Source organism: Aquila chrysaetos, chromosome 24 (assembly GCF_900496995.4).
Source record: "Aquila chrysaetos chrysaetos chromosome 24, bAquChr1.4, whole genome shotgun sequence".
Classification (NCBI taxonomy): domain Eukaryota; kingdom Metazoa; phylum Chordata; class Aves; order Accipitriformes; family Accipitridae; genus Aquila; species Aquila chrysaetos.
In genome coordinates, this window is record NC_044027.1 from 18,160,017 (window position 1) to 18,184,436 (window position 24,420).

Here is a 24,420-nt window from a genome sequence, read left to right on the forward strand (position 1 = left end):
TATTTATTTAAAGTATGTTCACCTCACTTGTACATGGTTGGGGAAGGCAGTTTGCAGGGGGGGGGTGGTGTGGTGGTTTTTTTTTTTTGGTTTTTTTTTTTTTTTTTTCCTTAAGGTGGGAGGGAAGTTCTGGAAACTGACTTAATAAATCAACAAACTACATTTATGTATACGTTTAATGTACACCTAGTCTATGTGAAAGTAAATATCCCAGAAAATAATATGAATATAAAAACTGAAACAAAATTGATTTAAGTGTAAAGGTAACAAATGTCATCTTAGGTAGGGGTAGGAATGCACAAAGAACTGCAGTTTGTTGTTAACTCTTCCAGTGGTCAGGTTAATATGGTAATATGGGAACTCATAGCCTTTAAAACACAGCACAGGCATTTTCTGGTTGTGTTCTAGTTACTTGTTGTTACTACATATTCCAATAGGCGAACATCTTAAAGAAGATGAAGAAAGGCCGTTTTGTTTGTTTTGTAAATAAGTGTGGTTTCTTAACTATCTTAAATTTGTTTTGCATTTCTTCAGGTCAGATAGCAACAAATGAAGCGCTGAAGAGGGATTTAGAAAGTATTATCATTGGCTTACAGGAATACCTGGAAAGTGTTAAGTGTCAGGCAAAACAGGCCAATGATGCATGTAAGGAGTTGCAGAAAGATAAAGAATCTTTGCTACAAAGATTGGCAGATCTAGAGGAGGAAAGAAACAACCTGGAAATAGTTGCCATGGATGCAGAAAATATGAGAAAAGTAAGGCTTAATACTATGTTTCTTCCCAAATTCAGATACCTAAGAATTAACTCTAAAAAAAAAAAAAACAAACAAAAAAAACCCACAAAACCAAAAAACAACCCAACAAAAAGAAAAACCAAATTATCAAATTGGGAATAGCAAAGCACAGTTACTTGGATAAAGTAATTTTTTGTTGTGGTAACTTCAATTTGATGTTCCCATGCATATTAAGAACAGAATTTGGCCTTTAAAACCAGTTGCAAGAGACATACAATAAATCTGTACTTTATGGAAGGTGTCTCAGAAATGCAGGCTTTGCCTTTCAGACGTTACTAAAAATGGATTTGCAGTTGATACCATAGTGCATTGCATTAGCGAAAACTGTCTGGACACTAGCTGAGGACGTGTGTGTTATTATCTTGCATCTGTCCCATCAGCCAATTTCTTAGAGAGCTGTCTTAGTATCCTGATAAGTTTTATGTAAACCTTAATACCAGTGACAAATGTGTACCGCTTTAAGCTACACCTTTCTAACTTAAGTGTAGATTTTTGTACAGTCTGTCACAACAGCGTCATTGACCTGACCTTTGTAGTAGTGCCACCTAGCTTTAAGCTGTAATGTTTAGTGATTAGTGTCTCTATTTTGACCTACCTGTGTCATACTGACGGTGGGTTTCAGAGTAAGGGAGGAAGAGAGGCAATGTACTCTTAAGAGATCCTGTCTCTCCTGTGTACGTATTTCTAAAATGAATGTAAAATTCCAGGAAATTAAAATGCTAGAAGGTGCACTGCAAGAGCAGCGAGAAATAAATGAATCGCTTAGAGAGGCACAAGGGGACATCAGTGCCTATGAGGCTGAACTGGAAGCCCAGCTAAGAGACAGAGACACTGAAGCCAATCAGCATAAAGAAGAATTGGAAAGACTGAAACAACTTAGCCAGGTAGGAACAGAGCTCTTGCACTACCAAAGGGATAATCTACCCCCGGATGAGGGATGACCAAACTTTCTTCCATACCACATCTCCAACACTGACTTGCAAATAATTGTTGGTTTTGTGCCCCCAAATGGAAGGTGGTATCAGTTTGTTAGGATTTGTAACTCTGCATTGAAGCAAGGTACAGATCATGTGGGGGCCTTGTAGAGAATACTGACCGTATTTAAAAGGAGAATCTGCATCTTTTAGGAAAGAGATAAACATGCACACATCAAAGAAGTTACACTAAAGCAGTCCTGTGAAAAGTAGCAGGTGAAAGACGAAGTTTGCCTTTGCTCTTTGTAGTAGAAATTGAGTTTTAGAGCAAATATTTATTTTTACTTTGTAATATATTATAAAGAAGTAGCTTTCTGCTGCGGAAGCACAATATATGCTTTAATTTGTACAATCCCATTTATCTTACCGTTGGGGATCCTCATTTGGATTCGCGTATGATCATGATGTACAGTACTATCTTGGTTCAGTTTCCATTCATCAGAAATCAACATGGTGAGGTTTTTTTGCAAGATGTATTCCAACTGCACATTCCAGATTGCAGGCAGAAATGAAAATGCAAAACAGTAAAGTGTGGTGTTCTGTCCCCAACCCTTCCAAGTCTTTCAGTTTTGATGTTTCAGGAAAAACTTGAAAGGTCTCTGGAGAACACTGATAAAACATAAATCTATCAGTTACCTGGTGGGTAGGACGTGCTCATGCTAGGTCTAGATTAGAATTTACAGTGCAAGTCATGATGATGATGATGATGTTTTAGGAAATACACCTGTTATGTATATATGGTAATGGGTTGATTTGGGATGGTTGGGGTTGTTCTGTTGGGTTTTTTTAGGAGGTGTTGTCATATTGTTACTGTTTCAAGGAACACAGCTTCTGTGTGTTTGTGTGACAGGTTGGGATTGGGAGTGGGGATATTAATCTGAAGGTTTTCTGTGTTTGTAGATGGAACTGTCAGCCCTGCAAGCTGAACTTGAAAAAGAACGGCAAGCATTAGAGAATGCTCTGACCAAAGCACAACTAGCAGAAGAGAAGGAACAACAAAATTATAAGCTCCTTTCTCAGTTCAAACAATTGCAGGTGAAGTATTTCTTGCCTTTAAAATGTTACCTGATACACAGTATGTTTCCCCACTTCCCCAAGTGGGAAGTGATGAGAATTTTAAAGGATTCTGTGTGATCTTGTTTTGAAGTTCAGTAGTATTTATGACTTTAATTTTCTTATGCAGAGACCATACACCATAGTCTTTTTTTCTCTCTATTTTAGGTATTTAGATTGACCTTTAAAATAATTTCAGGGCTGCTCAGTTATATTGCAGAGGGATTGATAAATTGTTATATGTATATCTTCATTTCCCACAAGCTTCATCCAGTACGTGTCAGTAAGAAAACTATTTGGATGCAGAAGAAAAAACTGATCCAATACCTAAACCAGAATTTATTGCCTCTGTTTAAAGCTGTGATCTTGAGGAATCTTACTTAATTGCCACAAAACAGTAATGGTGTCCAAGTACAACAGGCAACAGAGCTTGTGATACTTGAAGTGACAGGCATTTCATAAACTGCATAGGTGTACAGAAATATCTCTACTTTAATACAGTGTCACAGATCAGTGCCTCATCTTAATTGAGATTAGAAACTGAGTGTTCCTCTTCCTAAAGCTGCTGAAAGGTTCAGTCAACAGGATTTCTCTAGGCAAGAGTAATATACTGGGTTCAAGATCTTCAAAATATGGCTGGCAAAGGACACCCACCCCATCCCCACCCCACCCTTTTTTTTTTTTTTTTTTTTTTTTTTTTAAAGTGCTGGGTGATCAGCAGTTTCCCTCAATGTGGGAAGGCTGGATTCAGTCCTTCTTTGTATCTGTCAGATCCCCTTTTCCCATCTCACATACTCCTCAGAGGATACAATGACCACTAGAATAGAATAGAATAGTTCATTTGGAAGGGACCTACAACAAGTATCTAGTCCAACTGCCTGACTGCTTCAGGAAGAACTTATAAAGGATCCTCACCAGACATTAGCACTGTCATTTTTGCTGAAGCTTGCTGATGTGCAGAGAAGAGTTCAAGACCTATGGGGCCAGGACAGGAGTGACTCCTTGGTCTAGTGGCTGGGACAGCGTCTGCAATTGTTCCATCTTCTATTATGGGTAGATAGTGGGATGGGCTTCTGTATGTCACTGGGCTTTACTTACATAAAGACAGTACTTCCTTAGTTTAGAGAAAGGATAAGATCATTTTTTAACTGGTATTCAAATACGTGTAACATAACAGAAACTGAAAGGCAAAGATTGTTTGGGGTGTTCTTGTTTTGTGGTTGATAGTGGTTCAGGCCACACTGAAAAAAATGTTTGGACTCTTATTTAAAAAACAGAAAAAACAAACACAAAAACCCCAACCCAACAAAAACTCAACAACAAGAAAAACCCCAAAACAGATCTAGGTATTAAAAATTGTAGCTTTTATTGTTTGTGCATGTTTGCTTATGGTTGTGTGTGGGGTTTTTTTGTCTGTCTTTTTTTAGGGAGACAATAATCTACTGAAACAACAGCTTAAAGATCTTCAGAATCAGCTAAACCATGCAGTTGGTAACTTAATTCATCCTGAGGAGGTCTTAGCTTGTATAAATGAACTCAAGCAAAAGCTTCAGACAGGAGTTGGAGAAATTAAGTGAGTAAAATAAAAGTACAAACAGTGTTACATTTGTGCATGTGAAAGTGGTAAGTACATGAGAGCAACAAGGTACATGTGTTGCATCCTACTGAGTGCCACCTGGGGCAGGTTAGACATAAACTTCAGCACCCTGTGGTTGTTAAGAGAACATCACCCAAGCTCAGTAATTATATTACTGAGGGAAATATGCAGTCCTCTTGGGTTTCACTGCAAGGGACAGAGCAAACTTTTTCCCCCTCTTTAACCCTAGCAACAAAGAATGGTAATAAACAAAGACAGAATGGTATAAATAGAGCCAGGGTGGAGGTCTGTCTGTACTGTCTTAACATGTTCAGTGCTGCACCTGAGTACATTTACATTGAATGTTTTAAACTTGTACTATTGTATTAGGCTTCATTATTTCAGTATCTGGTATCACAATTTAAAATCAATATTTTTCTGTCTTGGAACCTGGATTGTTTCTCTTTCAGGTGTCAGAATTCAGCTGATGTTTTAGGGAAAAGCCTTGCAAATCTACAGAAAGAATTTAATGACATCCTTGCTGATGCTCAGAGGGAAAAAGAGAAAGCATGGGCTAGACAGAGACAATTGCAGGAAGAAATGGTATCCCAGCAGGACAAACTGGAAGAGGTACAGGAGAAATATAGACAGGCACGTATCAAAACAACAGAAGCAAGAGTAAGACAATTGCAGCTTAGTCTAAAAAACATAACTTGCAGCTGAAGGATCAAGTTTCACTAGAGATATAGCTTTGCTACCCTCCATCTTCCAGAAGAGTATAATTTTACTAAAGGTAGACAAATTGAATACATTTGCTTGTCAGAAACACATTGACGACTTGCATCAGAGCAGGCTGCTGTTACTTGTGATTAGAACAGGAATACTAACCATTATTAGAGCTTGATTTTCCTTTTGTGCACAAATGTATGCCATGTAGTAATTGTCATTATAAAGAAACTGTATAAGCAGGCAAAAGCTTGTGAAGAGGAAAAACAAATAATCGACCACTTCTGTGCTGTGTATACTGTGAAATTCTGGTTAAAGTAGTGAAATACATCAGCCATTCTTGCTTTCTTTTGATAAGTGTTAAATTGGATATCTGACAGGACACATGCTCCTTTGCAGCCTTTTGTTGGCTTTTATTATATAAAGCTTGCAAAAAATATTGCTTGTAGGAGAAGGATTTAATGTGCATTAAAACTTCTGCAAGCAATCTCTCATTTTAGCTGTATGACAAGGAGAGACCCACTTTTTGGTGTTCATGTTGGAGTCTGAATTACTTATTTTTTTTTTAATTATTATTAATAGTCCTTATGATTTTTGCCTGATTATTTGGTGAATTAGAATTTAGACTCAATGGTATGTCTCAGAGGCAAAAAAGAGTTTAATTACAGGTAGAAAAATATAACCACTAACCTCCTCGAAAGATCACTACACATACCACTACCAAGATAACTTGGGCACTTTTAAAATCTAATAGTTACAGTGGCAAAGCAGTTATTTTTCCTTTCTCTTCTGGTACAAAGTATGCTGGTAACTGCACTTCCCGAAAGATGTTTCTTTAAATCACTAAAATAGGGTGGCTTTTGGTTGAAAAAAAAAATAATCTATTTCTGGCTACTCATTTTAATTTATTTCACTTATAGGTTAAAGCTGAAAACAGGCAGAATAAGAACAAGGTCCATCAGTTAGAGAATGAAATTCAACGTTTACATGAAAAAATAAAGAGCATGGAAGAAATTCAGGGCCTTGCTGATCAACAGCTCCAAGAGGCAGATGAAGAGAAAGACACTATTCTTGCACAACTGGAAGATTTAGAGAAAAGGGTAGGAATGAGTAAGGACAAGTCCATGCACTATCTGTGCTCACGAAAAGAAGATTCAAAAACTTCTGAATTATTCTGCTTTCTAAGATAGATCAAATACAGGAAGGAACACAGAGGTTATATTCAACATCTTTCTTTTCCTTAAATTTTATTGGTTGTCCTTGCTTTAGTGGTTTTTTTCTGTTACTTCTGTGCATACAATACAAAATGGGATATGTATGGGGAAAAAAGTCATACCAACAGAAAGCCTTTTTTCCATGCTGCTTTTTACTTAAAACTTATAAAGCCTATTATTTTTCTGGTTTCAGAAAAAAATAGAAGATGCCAGGGCACAAATGCAATTTGTCAGTCTAGATAAAGAACTGAAGGAATTAAAGAGAGCAATCATCACTTCAGATAAAATGGCAGCCACAGAGCTCTCCATTGCTAAAAATCAGCTAAAGGCTCTTCGTGGGACTGTTCTCAGAATTAATCAGGAGCGAGCTGAGGTAAATCAACATTGAGAATTAATTGCTTGCATATAAGTAGTGCTTTCTAATGCCATCATAATGGGAGCAGTCCTGGTGTTGTCTTTTAAATTCAGCTTCAAAGCTTTTGTTCTGAATTGTCCTGCTGCACAGGAGCTCTTGCTTCAGACAGTGTCTCATCTTGAAATATAGTAGATAAATGCTTGCTGTGTGTTAGAAGGTGAGGGAGGGGCAGGTTTAATCTCTTATTAACTGAAAGTCAGACAATAGATAATACATTGTTACATAAGATAGAAAAGGAAAAGAAGGGACTATGGAACTTTGTTCTTACACTTTTGAGTTTTTAAAATTGGGAACCATTTTTGGCTACATATTAACATCTCCTCTGTAGAAATACTGTAAAGTTAAAGGAGAAACATTATTTTACATAAACCTTGCAGTTTCTGGAATTCCAGAACAGACAAGTGCAGATGCTTTGTACTAGTCAGCTTTTCACAAAGCTGCATGAGACATCTGCAAGCTTGTGAAGTATTCTTGCAAACTAAAGCTCAAACTAAAATTTCAATTTCAGGAGATTGAGGAAGCTGAAGAGTTCTGTGCTGAGGCAGCTCGTGCAGCCCGGGATCTTGCCAGAGCAGAAGCAGAAATAGAATTGTTGCAACAGCTCCTCAAAGAGAAGGAAGAACAGGTAGGTTGCAGTGATGTTTGCTCTATGTTATATCAGGACGATAAAATACTTAGATATAGTTGTTCAGTGAGTTTCTCAAAATGCCATATTTAGAGGTGTCTGCCCTGCCCTTTTTCCTCAAGTTTTCCCAATTCACAATGTTCTTCCTTCCCGACATCTGCCAAAGAACAAAATTAAAACCTCACTGGCTCAAGTAGCTGACTTTTAAGTAAAACTATCACCTGTTCACTTAAGTGCCTTTACATGGCTATGTCTGTAAGCCTTGGTCATATGAGGGGATGGGAAGAACAATTTTGTTGCATCCAGGTAGTACACGCATTTTGCTGAATGAGCATTTTTGTAGGGACGGATGAGCAGGCTTGAAAAAGTTTTAGCACAATCTAATTTAAACTGAAGTGCTTTGATTTAAACTTATATTTTAAATAGCTTCAGCATGAAATGGAGAAAGCTGGCGAGAAGACTGTTGCATCAAGCTCTCAGAAGTTTGAAATTGATAAATTAAACGAAGCTATGGAGCAACAAAAAGCGGAAATTGACCGTTTAAGATGGTTGTTGGATAACATTGGGACAGGTAATTTATCTTTTCTCTCCATTTCTTCTGGATAAGCATGGATGCGGAAGACTTTACTTTCTTCTCCATATTTCTCGCTGTTTGATCTGAGAAGCTGTTCAGAGCTCTGGAAGTTTATTCTAGGGGAATAAAGTGTTCAGGATACCTTTCTGTACAGTTCTTATACAGGATGCATTCAGTCCTTAAATCACCGTGCTTCAGTGGATTCTCTGTATCTATGTATATGAAGCAAAAAGCAAGATAAAGTGCAGTTATGTGAAGCGTATGGATCTTTGCTTCTTCAAATATGAAGAATGGAGGATATGGATGGTTAAGGACCAGCAGTGGCACTAGCACTTCCAGGTTTCTACCTTTGCCAGTTGCCGTGCCATGTGACCTTTGGAAATGTAGTTAAGTTTTTCCTCAGTTTGAAAATCAGAATGATCGTGTGTTAGTTTTCATTGGTTTGTATTAACAACACTTTTACAACTATTTAGAAAACACTAGTTGTGCTATGTGTTCAGTTTATACTGCTGTAGAACACTGTCAAAGATCTATATATAAGGAAAAATGAGCATCAGTTACCTGTATATGAACTTGTATTTCTACAATCTTAACATGACAAACTTGCAAGGACCAGTGTATGTCTACATCACGATATAATAACGTTTAGTTTGTTTCCCCCGGCAATTCATTTTTTTTAATATTGTTTCAGGTTAACAGGATAACAATGAGGGAAAAGCTGAATGCAGTATTTATGACTTAATTCTTTGCCTTATATACGCCTATAAAACTGTCATTAATTTACAGGTAACAAAGATGAAATTGGCAACTTACAAGATGAAATTGCAGCACTCAAAAATGTGCTTTCATACCAGAATGATTACATTACCAGTATAGCGGATCCATTGAAAAGAAGGGGATACTGGTATTACATGCCATCATCACAGGTCAGAAATAAAAATCCTATTATGTGGAAAGCCATTTGATATGGGAAGGTCCATTATAAACTTCCTAGGTCTGGGAGAGACTTAAGAAAAAATATTGGCTGGCATATAAGAGAAATACTGAAACAAGACATAGACAAACGTTCCCTGATAAAGCCTATTACTCTGTAGTAATTGGAATCCAGTGTGCGTAAAATTTGGAGACAATTATTCAAAATGCAGTACTGTAAATTCATTTAGGTAAAGGTTAAAAGGGGACATTACAGACAAACATTTCTTGCAAAACAGCATTTGTCTGAATTTAAGAGAAATACTGTTAAAACAGATGTAGTGCTTGCTTTTAAAAGCAGCATGATGTTTGGAAGTGAGAGAAAGCAGAGTATGTATAGCCTGTTCTTGAAAAATCAGTGCTTTAGAATGTCTACAACAAATAATTTACTTTATGTGATTTGTTATTTCTAGATTAACACATACTGTTTTTTTCTTTAGGCTTCAACTCCTGCTTCCCGTAGCACAAAAGATTCTGGAGTTTGTTTACTGTGTTCTGGCACATCCCAACCCAGAAGAGGGTGTGGTCAGGACAGACAGAGCAGGAAGGAAGACTTGCCCAGTCAAGGAGGATGTTGGGTTTATTCACCAGTCAGAACTAGGTTGTGCAAAACAGAGTCTGGTAAAGGTAAGTCAGTCTCATGGTCTCAGAATGTTTAGGACCATACTAAAGATGGACTTGCTTAGAGTTCACAGTGAATTTTTTTTGATGTGCACAAGTGAATTATAAATGTTTATTACTGTTAAACTCATATTTGGTTTAAGCAGCATTTATTACACTTTTGTACATTACATAGAATTTAAAATGTGCATTTGAAGAGTATCTTTTACTGAAAAAGTGATTAAAAATAACCTTTTGTTTTGGTTTGGTTTTTTTGGTAAAGATGGAAGAGCGAAAGACGATAGTGAAGGAAATGAAGAAACTCATGTTCCCAAAGACCTGCCCTTTGTACCACCACCTGGTACAGTTATTTACACAGTCCTTCCAGATGGTGCCCCTGTACCTCAGGGAACTGTGGTTTATGGCCCTCCTCCTGCAGCAGCAAGTGGAGGTTCAATTGCTCCTGGATCTGTTATCTATGGCCCACCTCCTGTGGGAGCCCAGGTTGTTTATGGCCCTCTTCCTCCAAACTTCACCGTCCCACTCATTCCTGTTGGAGTGCTTCACTGCAATGTGCCTGAACATCATGATTTGGTAAGATACAGAGCTGTGAGCTGCAGGTTTAACCATAGCCAACTGACTTATGAATGGATTAGGAAGATCTTTTGACCTATGCTTTCTCAAAAAAAAAATGCAAAAAACCAAAACCTCATTTTCACAGATCAGATTGGTCCAGTTTTTCAAAAAAATAACAAAGTCCTTGCTAGAAAGGTTCTGGACCTGAGAGAGCTTGCTGATAAGAATGTTCTACCTTCAGTGCTAATAGTCTGGTCTTTGCTATCTGTAGCTGCTCCTGTGTCTCAGGAGGACTGAAGTAGAAAATAGGTCTTGGATTTTGTTGTTCTATTTCCTGTATGTAGGAGAGTGAAGTCTCAAGGCTAGAAGACACCGTGTATTATTTAAAGTCTCGGAAATACAAAGATAAATGGTCAGAGGCAGCTGAGCATAAATGTAAAAAAGAGGTGGAAAAATTGCGTCAAAACGTTGAAGAACTTCTGCATGAAAGAGAGGAGTTGGAACATGAAGTAGCAGAGCTACGACAAGCAGCTCAAAAACATAACAAACACAAGTAAGAATATTGCACTAGAATGCCTTTAACGTAAGCATGTGGAAATACCTAAATATTTTTCCAATAAAAATCAATTTTGACTCGTTTACAATTAATGTAAATGGACTAGAACTTCAGGAGGCTCCGGGCCTCTGGCATTTTGTATTTTAATTCCCTGTCTTTCTTCCTGACCTTTTAGGGACTTTATTCAAGGGTATACTGACAACCTTATTGTGGATTTGCAGTTAGAAGAGTCTCTTAAGCATCATGAAGATATTGCAGATGAAATTGAATGTATAGAGAAGACTCTTCTGAAACGACGAGCAGAGCTTAGAGAGGCAGATAGGCTACTTTCAGAAGCTGAAGTGGAACTTGAGAGCACACGGGGGAAAGTAAGTAAAGCTGTAACTCTTTAAGTGCAGAAGGATTTGCATGTTGCATTAAGACAGTTTTAAGCAGAGGATTTTTGTTTGTCTAAGCAGTTCATTTTCACTTTGATAACCTGAAGCCTCTTAAAATGCTTCTATATGAAAATAGAAGTCGTGGGAAACCTGTGCTAAAAGAAAATGTTTCAGTCCTTGCCAAAGAGGAGGAAGCTTTTCTGCTCTGGACAAGTGAGAGGAAAAAGTTCTACTTCATGGTATAGAGAGGGAGAAAGCTCAGGTGGAATACTCAAGCCAGGAGGAGGTCATCTTTAGACAGCTAACCTGCAGGTTCGGGATGTGGAAAGCGTAAGATGGGAATGTATTGTCTCAGTAATCTTCAACTTTTGCTCTAGACTAAAGAGACTATTCAAAAGTACAATCATGCCAAACAGCATTTGTCCCGTACTGAAACTGAGGGAAAGGAGCTAGAGCGAAGGGCTCAGGAAATGGCCATTAAACTTGTGAAAGCAGATCAGCAATTAAGGTACACTTTTTTTTGTGAATTTTTATCAAATGGGGATGAGGAGAAAAACAAGATTCTTTCAGATATCAAGATAGTGCTTTTGGAGGGGGAGAGCTGTTAAAATGTTAATATGAAAAGGCATAAATGCTTCTTCAGGTTATTACAGGCAGATACAAGGGATGTAGAACAGCATAAGAGGGAACAAGAAGGTGTTTTGAAGGAAATCAACAAAATGGTGGCTGCAAGAGACTCTGAGTTCCAGTCGTTAAACCAGAAGATAGAAATGCTAACTGAAAGGTAAGTATTTTTAATTTACCATAGACTGTATTAGATAAAATAAAGACATCCTACTGCAGTAAGTTACTGCCTAAGGTATTCTTGTTTCTTCTGAGTCATGTTTTTATCCTCATTGTCAGTCTTCAGAAGCTTCAAGGAGATATTCAAGTTGCAGAAGGTAATGAAGAACATCACCTCCAAATCCTTAGAGAAGCAGAAAGCCTTCTTCAAGGCAAGAAAACTGAACTGGAAAGACTGAAGGATCAGGTAAGGCTTATCTTATTAACTCTGGATGATCCATTTTGTTGGTTTTGATGTAACTGAAAGCTGAGAAGAGTCTCAAGTTCTGAACTGCCTTGTCTGCAGAATTTAATTCTTAAGTTTATTTTAATATCAGTGGTTTGAATTGTCCTTGGTTTGTCTCATGATAAGTATGATCCCAATCTCACTGGCATTTCTGCATAACAAATGTTACTGCAGAGGTCTCTGTGACAGTCCTTATTGCATTTCAGAATAAGAAACTTAACTCTCTGAGGTACAGGACTGCACAGCCCAGAGCAGAACTTAGTCTTTAGTATTGGCTTTATTATACAGGTTTAGCAAATGAAGCTCATTGCTCTGATGGGATCCTTACGTGTTATGCAATTCAACTAAGTCTCTGGCAGGGAACAGTGTACTGCACTTGTTCTTGTGCATGTGTGTAGCTACAAAAATAAAAAAGCCTTCAGATGCTTCTTCTGTTAAACTTTTACATTGTAGATTACTGCTCAGCAACAAGAGCTTTTGTTTCTGGAGCAACAGTTAAATCAAAGAAAAGAAGAGCTCCGTGTCCTTCAAGACTGTATTTCTCAAAAGAAAGGTGACCTCAAAGAAGCTCTTCGAGGTGGAGAGGCTGAAGCAAATGAGAAACTACGCCAAATAAGAGTAACTTTTCCAAATGAGTTTTCAATTCATTGTATCTCTGAAGAACAGTAAAAAGAACAGAAGTATCAAAAACTTCCCATAAAGTTTCTACAAAAACAGTTTTGCTTTCTACGACCTCCCAAAACTCATGGAAAAACAGAACAAGCAAGTTTACAGTTTCGTGTGACTAAGAGCTTGGTCCAGATGCACAAATAAGTAGAACTCCCGAGGTCCAGTAATACTAACAGAATTGGTCCCTTGAGAACAAAATTATATTAAATAGAAGTCTCTGAATGACTTACTGTTGCTGAGACAAGCAGCTGTTAGAGCAAATCAGGCTGATCAGTGTGTGTAAAACACAAAGCTGGCCTAAGTCAGCTGCCTGTCTCCATCCCCATTTACTTAGGAAAGGATTCTATACTTCCTTTCTTTCTGAAATAAAAACAAAGTATCAAAGTTAGTTATATTTTGTGGGGGCTTCTTGTCTGACTTTCTGTTTTAAGGCTTACCTGTTGTTCACTTGAATGACGGTGTTGTGGTCAGAGTTGTAGATCAGAATTTTTGCAAGATTACTACTATAAATTGGCAACAAGCAAGACAAACAATTGACAACAAGCAACCTAAATATTACATATTTCTTGTTTGTTTACATCATTAACTGTAACTATGAACTCTGGAATTAAATTGACCAGAATATTGTTGACAGACTTTTTTAATTTTATAAATATTGAGAACTTCTATTTAAAGGAAAACTTTATTTAAAATGGCAAATAATGTCATTCCTTGTAACACTGATATATTTCCACAGGAAATAAAACTACTTCTGGAAGAGCTTAACGTTGAGAGGAAAGAACTGGATGTCCAGATTAATGAGAAAAGAGCACAGCTTTTGTTCATAAAGAAGGATATTGGAAAAGAGGAAGAAAACCTTCAAGGAATACTTGGGCAAATTACCCGGCATAAGATAGGTGTGTCTTTGGCTTTACTAGATACTATTTTGTGCAGATTGGAAATAAATAACTCTGAGCTCTTAGTTGTACATCGCTGCAGTCTTCTGTTCCTCATTCCTTTAAAAAAATTGGGAATGACTGCAGAGAAAGAGTTCCCTGTAATTCTTGTAGTTTATACAGAGCTGACAGATACCCTTTGCTTAATTTGAGGCAATGCTTTATGCTGCTTTGTATTTGCGATGGGAGTTTTTCATGCCAGAGAGAAATGTGAACAAATCTGTTGTCAGGACTGATCAGTTAAGCTCACACTTGAGCACTGTGTGGTTAGGAGACATTAGCTAATTGTGCCACATTTGTAGAAGAAGAATTAAACACGGGGATGTGCAGGGAAGTGGAGGAATCTCTTTCCAAGCAGTTACATCCCTCAGATTGTGGCAAGTATAAGCAGGGGCAGTTTGCAACTTTTGTACTTTTTCTGAAATACTTTGTTTATTGGTCAGATACTCTGTCCCAGAATAACTCCTTAGGGGGCAGGAAGAGCAGGAGACCTAGGGACCAGCAACTTGCTGGTAGAACAGCATAATACCTGGTGGGTCTGACACAACAATCGAAAACATGAAGAGTTTTTACAGGGATGATATCAGTATACTGTCTCTTAATTTTTCCTTGGTGCCTTTTTCTGCAAATAGAATGCATTTGATGTGCTATTTCTTTCACCTTGCTAGAACTGAAACATGTTCTGGAAATGCTGGAGCTTGAGAATAATGAACTTCAAGTTTTGAAACTACAACATGACCAAAAGGTTGACGAGCTCAAAAAAACTCAGGTTACAATTCTAGAAGTAAGTATTTCTTGTGTAGCTAATACAGTAACTGGAAGAAGACATCTGCATATTTTCTGTAGTTCTGTTAAGATCTGGGTAACAGAGTCCCTACACTTTTAAATCAAATCAGTTTCTAGTCTGATTTCAGCTTATCAAAGACAAGTCTTAAGTTTGCTTAGGCCCTTTAAAATAATGGGATTTTTTTGGTGCATATGAGGGAGAGAGGGCAAAAAGACAGAAGGCTCTTCTGTGGCTGTAGAACGATGAGTACTGTTTTCTTAGCATTAGCTTCTGGAGTCTTTATATGGCTTCTGTCTGTGTCCTCACTTGCCAAGAGTAAGTATGGAAGACAGTTTACTAACTCAGCTGGATTATTTTCTCTACCATTAAAAAGGTACTTTAGCTCAGCTAGTCTCTTCTCCTTTTGACAAACACAGACAGACATTCAACTTTGCTACCAGTGGGCAGAGAGACCAACAGTATCCCTTTGGCAGTCTCATAGTAGTTAAAAGATTATTAGGTCAGAGTCCAGGACAGCCCTCCTTTAGTCAGTTGTGCAATTCCATAAAATCTAAAATGTCTTTGCTAAGGGAGCATTTATAAGCATATATAAACAGATAGTACCTGCTGCTTACTTTTAAAAGACTACCTACCTCTTCTCTTTGCACTCTTTCTGTGAAGGACAGGGAGAAGAAGGGACTAGTTGATACCTGTGGTACCTTTCTATTACCATGCTTAAAGTGGTCACCTTACTACATTACCTAAGCATCTTGCAGCTCTTAAAGTGGTCATTCGCTCAAAAGCCCTGCGATGAAGGGATATGCTACTCTTATGGAGGGGGGAAAAATGGTGGTTGAACTATGATGAAACAAAGAATTGCACCACTGTCTTCCAGTCCTTGTGCTCATATTGATCATAAACTTCATCATAAATGCACTCAAATTAATCTTGGGCTTTTAAGCAGTTATCCCTGTTACAATGCAGTAGTTATAGAGGGCACTCTAGCCTGCATATCATCTCTGTGAATGAAAGGTTTTTAAACTGCTGCAGCTAAAGATGTTAATAACTTGTTCTGCTTTTTGACCACATAAATGTGTTGTTCACAATGCACTCTTTTGTAGGAGAAGTTAAAATTGGAGAATATTCAGAGATTATTTCAGTGTCAGCAAGGGGAAGTAGATTGGCAGGAACAACTACTTGAGAAAGACCGTCAGGAAAATGAACATCTGGTTTCTCAAATGCGCACTCTGCAAAATAATATTGAGTCTCTGAATAAAGAAAAGGAAAAGCTTGAAGAAGACTGTCGCAGTTTGGAAAAGAAGTTGTCACAAACCAGAAGGTGGGGGGGAATATTTCTTCTGCAAAGGTCAGAAGTGATGGGAAGTGCCTTGAATGTCTGTTTATCATAAGTAAAAATACAGCTATAACTTTGAGGTGCCCAATTATACAGAATATGCAGTGTCTTATCCTCTGGAGGTTTTATTTCAAACATGTCTACAGCGGACTTACAGAAAATATTCAGCAATGGAGCTGATAAACACAACAGCATTTGTTATGTCATGGCAATACAATGAGAAATGTTACGAAAAGCAAAATGTTAAGTCTTGGAACAGGAGAGCTGTCTTGCTGTCACGACTACTAGGTAGCATCCCCTTGAGCTGAGAGAACTTTTATTGAAATGCAGCTGTTTTTTATTCCTCACCAAGTACTTCCAACAAACCAAGAATATGTATTCACATTTTACAGAGACTTAACTGCTGCTGAAGATAGCAGCAGAACTGCATTGTCCAATGTAGAAAAAATGGAATTGGATGTTAAAAACCTGCAGCAGGAGGTAGATCTACTGAACAAACAAAAAAAATCACTGAATGGAGACATTATTGTTGTACAGAAGGATCTTCAAGGTAAAGATCAATTTTTGGTTTTAAACTGTAATGTATTTTAAGAGAAATTGTGTTAAAAGACACACTATAACAGTACTGTATGATACTAAATATCCAACATGCTCAAATATCTGCAGGCAGAAAGTATTTAATGTGTTGAAAAGATGGAAATCTTAGAAACTGTTTTTCTATTGTTTATTCTTCATTTATGAAAAGCGCTAAATTTATTTGTATAGGTGTTTCACATTGCTGACTGATAATCTCTGTGGCCAAATATCTTTCTAGAAAAAAAGGAAGAACTAGAAACACTGAAAGAAGAATTAAGTGACTCCAGGCAACAGCTTCAACTGGTAGAACAGGTTAGTTTTGGTGAAATATGTACTTAGTTTCAGGTAGCGAGTAGATTGTTGCACAGAAATGAGGGGTGTCATTTAGCACAACAGTTGACAGTCCATCACCTGTTTTTCATATAGGCACCCTAGCTCAAAATCAGACCCTTGTAGAGCTAATAAACAATGGCTAGTTTATTGCCTTGCTCTTGCTGAGTTTTGAGAGATTTGGACTACAGTAGGTGCCTAACCAAATGAGATTTCCGGTTTGCGTTTTCTGTTTAAGTGGCAACTGTGATGACATTCTTAGTCAGATTGTTATTGCCAAATTGGAGTGTGTGGCTTTTTTTGGTTTTGGTTTTGGCTTTTTTTGGTTTTGGTTTTGGTTTTTTTTGGTTTGGTGGGGGTTTGCAGGTTTTTTGTGGATTTGTTTGGTTTTGAATTTATCTTCTTTCTAGAAAACAATCCAGACCCTAGTTCATTGTTTTTCAGGAAGAAGATACTTTAAAAACAAAACAAAACAGCATCTTCTAGCTTTTTATCTGGTTGTTCCTATTGTGTTAATTTACTCAGTGTCTGGTTTAAATGGAAGGTAATCTTCAGTGCGATTAGGGGTGATCAGTGATGTTCTTTCAAATGCAAGCCTTTTAGCCAGAGAGCTGTTACTCTTACCAGCTAATTATGCCACTTGATTTTATGTTTCATATTACAGGATTTGAAAAATAATGCAAGGCATCAGGATGAGTTGCTTAGAGAGCAGGCAACTCTGAAAGAAGATATCCTAGAGTATTTAAGGAAACGTAAGGATTGCCAAGAGAGACAGAAAAAGAGGGAGAACCAGTTGCAGCAGCTCCAGAAAGAGATTGAAGAGAAAGAAACAGAACTAGCCAAACAAGAAGCGGTAATGGGCCTGCCGCCTTCCCTCACTTTCTCCTGACCTCTAAAAATAATGCAGGCCAGAAAGTTTTGGGTGCAAGTTTACAAGTAACATACCAGTGCTTTAAAAAAAACCATGAAGCCTTATTTTTAGAGGAATAGCAGTAAACAAAAAGCTTCAACATTTAGTTATATTTTAGGGAAAACTAGCGTGTCACAACAAAGGACTGTGTCTTCCTTCTTGGCAGGGACATCTTAGATGGAACTGATAACAAAACTGCTGTACAATCAGTATGGACCACTGAGTGCAAGAAGGGCTAGTGTACTGGAAGGCACTGTGCAGTGTTGTATCTTGGCTGCTGGTGTAGCTGATATGGGTGAGGAGATGGACTAGTACAGGTTATTCTCTGTAACTCTGTTTTGTCAGCTGCCAAGATACAGTGGCTGGATGTAGTTCAGAGAACTTCTTCCCATGCTGTTGATTTCTGCTGGGAGATGAGCAAACTATGTAGAGTACCTGAAATGATACAATGGATTTCAAGCGAAGGAGGGACAAATCAAAACTGAACTCCACCTGCATTCCATAATTCCAAAACTAAACAAAAAAAATTTCAGTTTTTTTTTTTATCCTGAAGTTTCCTTTAGATTTTGAGTGGATCGCTATTGGCAGCTAGCTTTTGTTCCTCTCTTCTGTGGTATTTCTGTGCAAAGCCCATAGCTGTTCCTGAAAATTAGGGCTTAATCATATATTTCTGTAGTAAAATCAACTTACACTGGCTGAGGAGTTTCAACAAAGTGTTAACCAAAAGAAAAACTGAGGGAGCTGTACTGAAAATAAGAGGAAAGAAAAATTAATAAACTTTAGTCAGTAGGGAGTATTAGACTACAGTTCTTTCCAATTTATGCTGCTTTAATTTCTATAATGTCTTTTGGTCGTGGTGTTTGTTCTAGATTGGTACTAGTTAAAGCCTGAAGTGGTGGTTTTTTTGGCAGATTCTTCATTGCCTCAAGCAAAATTCAGAGCGTGAAGGAAAAAAACTGGAAGAACGTATTGCTAAAGTGAAAGATCAGAAAATCCTATTGGAAAAGGAACTAACAGATCAACAAAAGAAACTGGAGCAGGCAACAGCAAAAGTAAAGCTGGCAGAAGAAAACCTCAGGAAGCTGGAAGAGGAGGAGTCCCGATGTGCAGCACTTGAAGAAACTGTCAGAAAAAGCAGTAAGATTCAGTGCACAAAGAAATTGTTACCATCTCTGGGTTCTAAGTCTAATGAAACCAACAAATATTTCTGTTAATCTGGCTTGGTTTCTAATGCAGCACGTGGATCAACTCTTGATCCTTAAATTGATGTGCTTAAAGAACTGAAATTCTAAAGCCAGCTGTTGTTCTGTTCCTTCTTACCTGTGTCAGTGTTTTTACAGACCACTGCTCAGCAGATTAATGTGTTTGAAAAATATCTAATGTGTATGAAATATGCCAAGATACTTACATTTCTGCTAATCAGGATTGTTTTTAAAAAATGTTAATTACAGAACACCATCTCTCAGAAAAAGAATTACAATTACAACAAAAAAACAGAGAAATACAGTCTCTTCAAAAAGAACTGGAAGTCTCCAAGGCTGAGCTAAACCATCTCCAAGATCAGATAACATCAGAGAGGAAGAAAGCTGAAAAACAAATCTTGACTCTGAAAGAAGCAATGAAAACACAGAGCATGCAGCTTGAAAGAAAACTGCACGTGAGTTCTGGCTGAGGGGAGAATGTTTGGGGATTTGGGTTATTTTTAAAAGCAAAATGGTCGAACATGCATTTTTATCATAGAAGGAACAAAGTAATGCATTAACTTTGTGACTAGACAGAACTTGAGGCAACCAAACTCTGGCATTTCCAGCTTGTGCTGCAGAACACCTCTAGTTACTCCTGGTTAATGCTGTTTCTGCCTTTTAACTTGAAAAAATTGTGTTATGTGGGTTCTCTTGATTCATTTTTCTGCAGTGGATGCTCACAGTAAAGGCGATCTTTCTGCATTTTCCTAGGAACAAAAGCATGAAAATAACTGTTTGCAGAGTGATGTAGCAACTGCTGAACAAGTAGCACGCAATGACTGTGAACGAGCCCAGCACCTTATTAAGGACCTTGGCCAGATCCAGCAGGACTATATGGATCTCCAAACCCAGGTATATCTGAGTAGCCAAATACAGGTGGGTTCGAGGGAAAGCTGTGTCTTCCAGACAAGTTCATATTGTATTGGTTTTGAATCTTCTCCTGTCTGCTGTATCACAATTAGAAATAGACCTACTTAAAACTGCCATGCGATTTTCCCAAATCTGGGAGAAGTTAAGCTTTGTTAACAATCAGTAGGATCAGGCAGCTCAGTAATCCCAGTTTAAAAATTAACAAACCAACTCCAGCCAGTCAGTCATGTGTGGAGTTCTCAGCGTAGGGCTGCCAAGCTCTACAGCAGTATTTCACTCTTCAGATCTTGAAGGCCATGGCAGAGTGGCACAACTGCCTGGTTACCTTCCCATCACGTGGTGGGGAATTGCAGGCACTGTTTAGGCCAGTGCAAATGGATCAACCCCTCTCGCCCACTAAAACAATGCCTGAAAAAGAGACTGTGTTCTTTGGAGGTGGGCTGAGGGTGGAGAGGACTAGTCTTAGCTATTCTTTAAGAGTAATTGGATTTGGATGCTCCCAAGATATATAGCAAACGCACCATAACATCTGCTGGCCGCTCAATTTAGGCAACGCTTCAGTCAAGAATTAGGACTTTGGCTCCTGTTTACGTTAAGGTTTGGTAATAGGCACTTGCATAAATTATGACTCTAGTTATGTCAACTGACTAAATGTTATCAACCTTCAAAGCTACTCAATAGGCATTTAATAACTTGTTCTGCCAACCTGGCCCAGCACTTTCTTCTTTTGTAGTCACTTTAAAAGGTGATTCCAGGTTGTCTGACTCCTCCTAATCCTTTAGTAAACCCTTTATAAATTGTTTCCAAGTCTGTTAAAAATTGGGTCCTTCAGAGAAGAATGTTGTTAGCAACTAGGAAGTGTTCAAGGAAGACTATGCAAGATCAGAGTATGAACAGGTTTAAGTTAACAAGTTGCGTCCTGGTAACTTTTTAGTTGCCTCTATTACCATCTGAGGGGCTTCATAGGCAAAGTTAATGTCAGAGTTAGGGCTGCATCTGTTGAGAGGTTTTGTGATTTCTGAGTGCAATAGTCAAAATGTAAGCATTTCAGAAATGAGCCTTGTTCAGTTACACAGGAAGATTCCTCTGGACTGATGATGCATTTGTAACCTGATGGCAAAGTGGTGATGCTGTTCTATGATGTAGGTTAAAACTCAAGAAGACCTGGAAAAGAGACAAAGGGAAATAGAGAATGCAGCGATGTTGCTTAAGCTGGAGGTTGAAGATGAAATTAGGATGGGGTTTAAATCTTCAAGCCCATCTTCTCCAGAGCCATTGGAAGATTTGGAAGCATCTTCTGAAGTAAGGGGAAATCTGCAGTGTGAGTTGGATAACTTAGAGGAGACCGGTCCATTTGCTGCTGCTGCCACAAGACTCCTCTCATTGGAAGAAAAGTTGAATTTTTCTAAAGTCTTCTTAATGGTAAAATGCTTTCAAAAAGTACTTGCTACTCGTGCTGCAGCAGAGCATGTCAGTATGGGTACTTGTAACGCTCAGTTGCTGCATGTGCTTTTGTTTCCAAAAGGATGAACAGTGGCGTGGGGAGGCTCTCCGAGAAAAACTGCAGCATCACGAAGATCGGCTGAAGGTGGCGCGTCTCTTCCCAGTCACACTAACGCATCCATTGGGTCTCTTCTAAAAACATCTAAACAGCCCAGGGGGATCCTTCTCCAGCTCTGACCCTTCCACTCTGTACATAATGACTAGCCACAGCATGTCTTTGGGTGGGAACAGTAAAAGAAAGACTAGCAACTGCATGCTATATCAAGATGAATTATTATAATTAACAGTTAATTGAATTTTTGAGTATTCTAACAAGATTCCCTCATTTACATCATATTATGGTGTATTAGCAACATAACAAATTACAGTTCTGGAGTGCCTGTGATCATTTTAAGTACAGGTGTTGGCCAAGTTTAGTTAGAACGTACCTGTTGCTCTCTCTCCAAGCAGCTCATGATAAAGGCTATAGAAATGCAGCTTATTTCTGACTTGGGAGGAGGTGAGCTATTTAAAAACAATTCACAAACCCATTGCCATCTGCTTGTGGTTTGAGACTCTTAACAGCATGTCCCTTATGGCTTGACTTTAAGGTCATCAGACTTTTTAAATACAGTCTTGAAAACTACACTAGCTGCATATAAATAGAACCAACGCTTTATTTAGGCTCAGCTCCGGCAGTGCATGTCCAAGCAAGTAGAAGTATTAATCAGAGGAAAACGGCAAACAGAAGGCACCCTTCACAGCTTGAAGCGACAGGTGGACGCACTGGATGACCTAGTCAGCAGCACTTCTTCAGATTCTCTGTTTCTAGCCCAAAGCTCAAGTCTCGTATCTCTTCATGGCGCTCTGAATTTAACAAAAACACAGGTAATACTCCACTGTGTACGGGAATTCTTGGTTCTTTTTTTTAATAATTTTTAGCTCATGGGTAGTCTACTGCAGCCATGTGCTCACCATCTTAGAGGCATGGCAGGGGTTTTCTGAAGGTGAGGTGATTGTACCGTACACTTCGTTACTCTGGGAGTAGCTAACTTGTTTGGTATGTTTTCCTCAAAGGGTTTGGGGTTTGTTTTTTTTTAAGCTTTGTATTTTATTATTTAAAATCCATATTTTCCTTTGTTTTTTAAAGACTAATGTGTGTCTGCTAATTGAAGACACTAATTGTTTTACTTGGACTTACTTTTACTGCCTTTTCTAGGCCACTCTGACAAAACTTGCCCAGGTCCCCAGCCGGCCGGCAGGTCTCGCAGTGGTGTCGCAGACACTGCGTTCCTGCTCGCGAGGAATTTCTCGGTAAAGCCCAGCGGCGAGACGTGACTTCAGCCCAGCTGGAACTTCACTGAGTCGTGAGCGTCTTGAAGGTTGAGGCTTGCGGGTTGTAGGTGGTGGTAGCCCAGGGGCAGGTGTGGGTTCTCAGACCTTTCCAGTGAAAGCATTCCTGTGGTTGGTATCCTAGCGCTTGATGCTGTTCTGGCACTTGGATGTGTATTTTTAAACAAATTGTGGGTGAGAGCTGCTTGTAAACTCTCATCCGACATGAGAAATTACTACTGTGTTGACCAACTTAAACATTAAGCTACTGCTACCCTTCATCTTTCAGTAATGCTTTTCTGGTTTTAATAAATGTACAGCCTAGCATCTAGATTTCGGTTACAGCTCGTTACAATACTGGCCTGGTACTTGAGCGTTCTTCTGCAATGATTCAAGTTAAAAATACATTATTTCAAGAGCTGCCCTACAGTAGCAGAAATGCTTCAAGCCTGTCTACAGCTGCTCCTAGGCAGCTGCCAGGCAGCAGGCGTTAGCAGCCTCCCCTCAGCTGTAAGAGCCGCCTGTGCTGTGCAACAGCCAGAACAGGCCAGGCCACAGCAACCGCCCTCAGCGCAGGGCAGAGCCGCTCGTGTCCGCTCCCCTCCAGGCAAGGCCCGACCGGCGCACGTGGCTCTGCCGTCTGCCATCACCTTCGGAGACTTCTACCTCAGTTTTGCAAGCCTTTTCTAAAAAGGCATTTGCCACCACTAACAAACAGCTGGCTGCAGGGCCTGCTCCGTACTGTGAAGTTTTTTGTACGATTGAATAACTGAGCTTTATGTGTATATAAGTGTTTTTAAAAATGATTTTAAATGTGGCTTTAAATGTGCCCTAAACACCCCCTTTTATTTAAGTGCATTTGTCACTTTCCACTTTGAAGAAAACTTGTCACAAGGACAGAGTTGTCCATTTACCTGTTGTCAAATGCATGGATGTTTTAAATACAATTATTTTTGAGTACTTCCTTAAAATAAACTTCAGTGATTGATGCTTGCTTTTATCCATAGTTTTTTGGGTTTGTTTGTTTTTTGGTTTTTTTTTTAAAGTTGTTCTCAAGGATATGCAGGCCTGGATTAGGACAGCAGTACCATGCTCTGACCTCTGTGGCTCCCTTTTGCAGGAAGTGAAGCTCTTCCAATACCAGTATTTATGTAGTTGTAACATTTCCTGGCTACTGCTGGTAAGCATTCAGCTTAGCTGCATTGCTTTTCTGAAGCAAGTGGCTATGGTTAATGGGCTCATAAACAAAGTTCCAAGCAAGCTGCTCTTAATTAGTAGTGGAAAAACCACTGTGTAAAGCCTTCAGGCAGCAGGAACAAGGCCCAGTGAAGCACAGGAGATGTTACTACACACAACTCCACATCCTGAAGAACATGCCATCACCCACCAGGAAACCTGCACCAAGTGACCCTTTCCCAGCCCTCTCGCCCCTTTCCATCCCCACAGGCTTTGAAATCAGTCTCAGTCTTGCCCTCTCTCATCCATAGGATTAATATAAACCTTTTCTGTGCAGCATCACCTAGCAACTGTGTCACATTTCACTGGGAATAAACAACACTGGAGTCAGCCCTGGCCTGTTAAGAGCTTAAGGAACAGGTCTGGGCTCTGGAAGAACCAGGCGCCCTCCTCTTGGGAGCAGCCTGTAGGTTTTTACCACTTAAGGCCCATCATAAAGGTTAAGCACAAATACCATCACTACAAGGAATTCTTGCATAATCTTGGATAGTGCTCACACTCCTCCTCCCCCAGTTCAGTGAGGTGCTTTTCTCAAGGACCAAGCTGCAGAAGCACCCATGGCAGCCTTGCAGGCCAGCTGCTGGGGTGGATGGAAAATCACGCCCGAGGTGCAGA

General features: G+C 38.9%; 1 protein-coding gene across 11 annotated transcripts in view; it reads left to right on the forward strand.

The window, feature by feature from the left end:
• Positions 1–23,569, forward strand: part of CNTRL (centriolin) — a 37,603-nt gene extending 14,034 nt beyond the window's left edge. For 5 of the 11 annotated variants that reach the window (XM_041119603.1, XM_030000927.2, XM_030000930.2 and 2 more), the window contains 31 exons: positions 535–755; positions 1,502–1,678; positions 2,669–2,803; positions 4,249–4,394; positions 4,868–5,048; positions 6,044–6,223; positions 6,531–6,710; positions 7,261–7,377; positions 7,804–7,948; positions 8,738–8,877; positions 9,364–9,550; positions 9,807–10,117; positions 10,444–10,652; positions 10,831–11,023; positions 11,410–11,540; positions 11,676–11,816; positions 11,936–12,062; positions 12,555–12,719; positions 13,507–13,666; positions 14,374–14,489; positions 15,593–15,810; positions 16,218–16,375; positions 16,640–16,713; positions 17,396–17,584; positions 18,553–18,778; positions 19,093–19,298; positions 19,597–19,761; positions 20,902–21,177; positions 21,281–21,343; positions 21,922–22,125; positions 22,457–23,569. In XM_041119603.1, coding sequence (XP_040975537.1) covers positions 535–755; positions 1,502–1,678; positions 2,669–2,803; positions 4,249–4,394; positions 4,868–5,048; positions 6,044–6,223; positions 6,531–6,710; positions 7,261–7,377; positions 7,804–7,948; positions 8,738–8,877; positions 9,364–9,550; positions 9,807–10,117; positions 10,444–10,652; positions 10,831–11,023; positions 11,410–11,540; positions 11,676–11,816; positions 11,936–12,062; positions 12,555–12,719; positions 13,507–13,666; positions 14,374–14,489; positions 15,593–15,810; positions 16,218–16,375; positions 16,640–16,713; positions 17,396–17,584; positions 18,553–18,778; positions 19,093–19,298; positions 19,597–19,761; positions 20,902–21,177; positions 21,281–21,343; positions 21,922–22,125; positions 22,457–22,555 — 5,240 coding nt within the window. In that variant the 3' untranslated portion in view covers positions 22,556–23,569. Of the gene's footprint in view, positions 1–534; positions 756–1,501; positions 1,679–2,668; positions 2,804–4,248; positions 4,395–4,867; positions 5,049–6,043; positions 6,224–6,530; positions 6,711–7,260; positions 7,378–7,803; positions 7,949–8,737; positions 8,878–9,363; positions 9,551–9,806; positions 10,118–10,443; positions 10,653–10,830; positions 11,024–11,409; positions 11,541–11,675; positions 11,817–11,935; positions 12,063–12,554; positions 12,720–13,506; positions 13,667–14,373; positions 14,490–15,592; positions 15,811–16,217; positions 16,376–16,590; positions 16,714–17,395; positions 17,585–18,552; positions 18,790–18,827; positions 19,299–19,596; positions 19,762–20,831; positions 21,178–21,280; positions 21,344–21,921; positions 22,126–22,456 lie in introns of those variants that run through there. The other 6 variants (XM_041119605.1, XM_030000931.2, XM_041119604.1 and 3 more) reach the window with 5 other exon arrangements.
• The last annotated feature ends 851 nt before the right edge of the window (positions 23,570–24,420 follow it).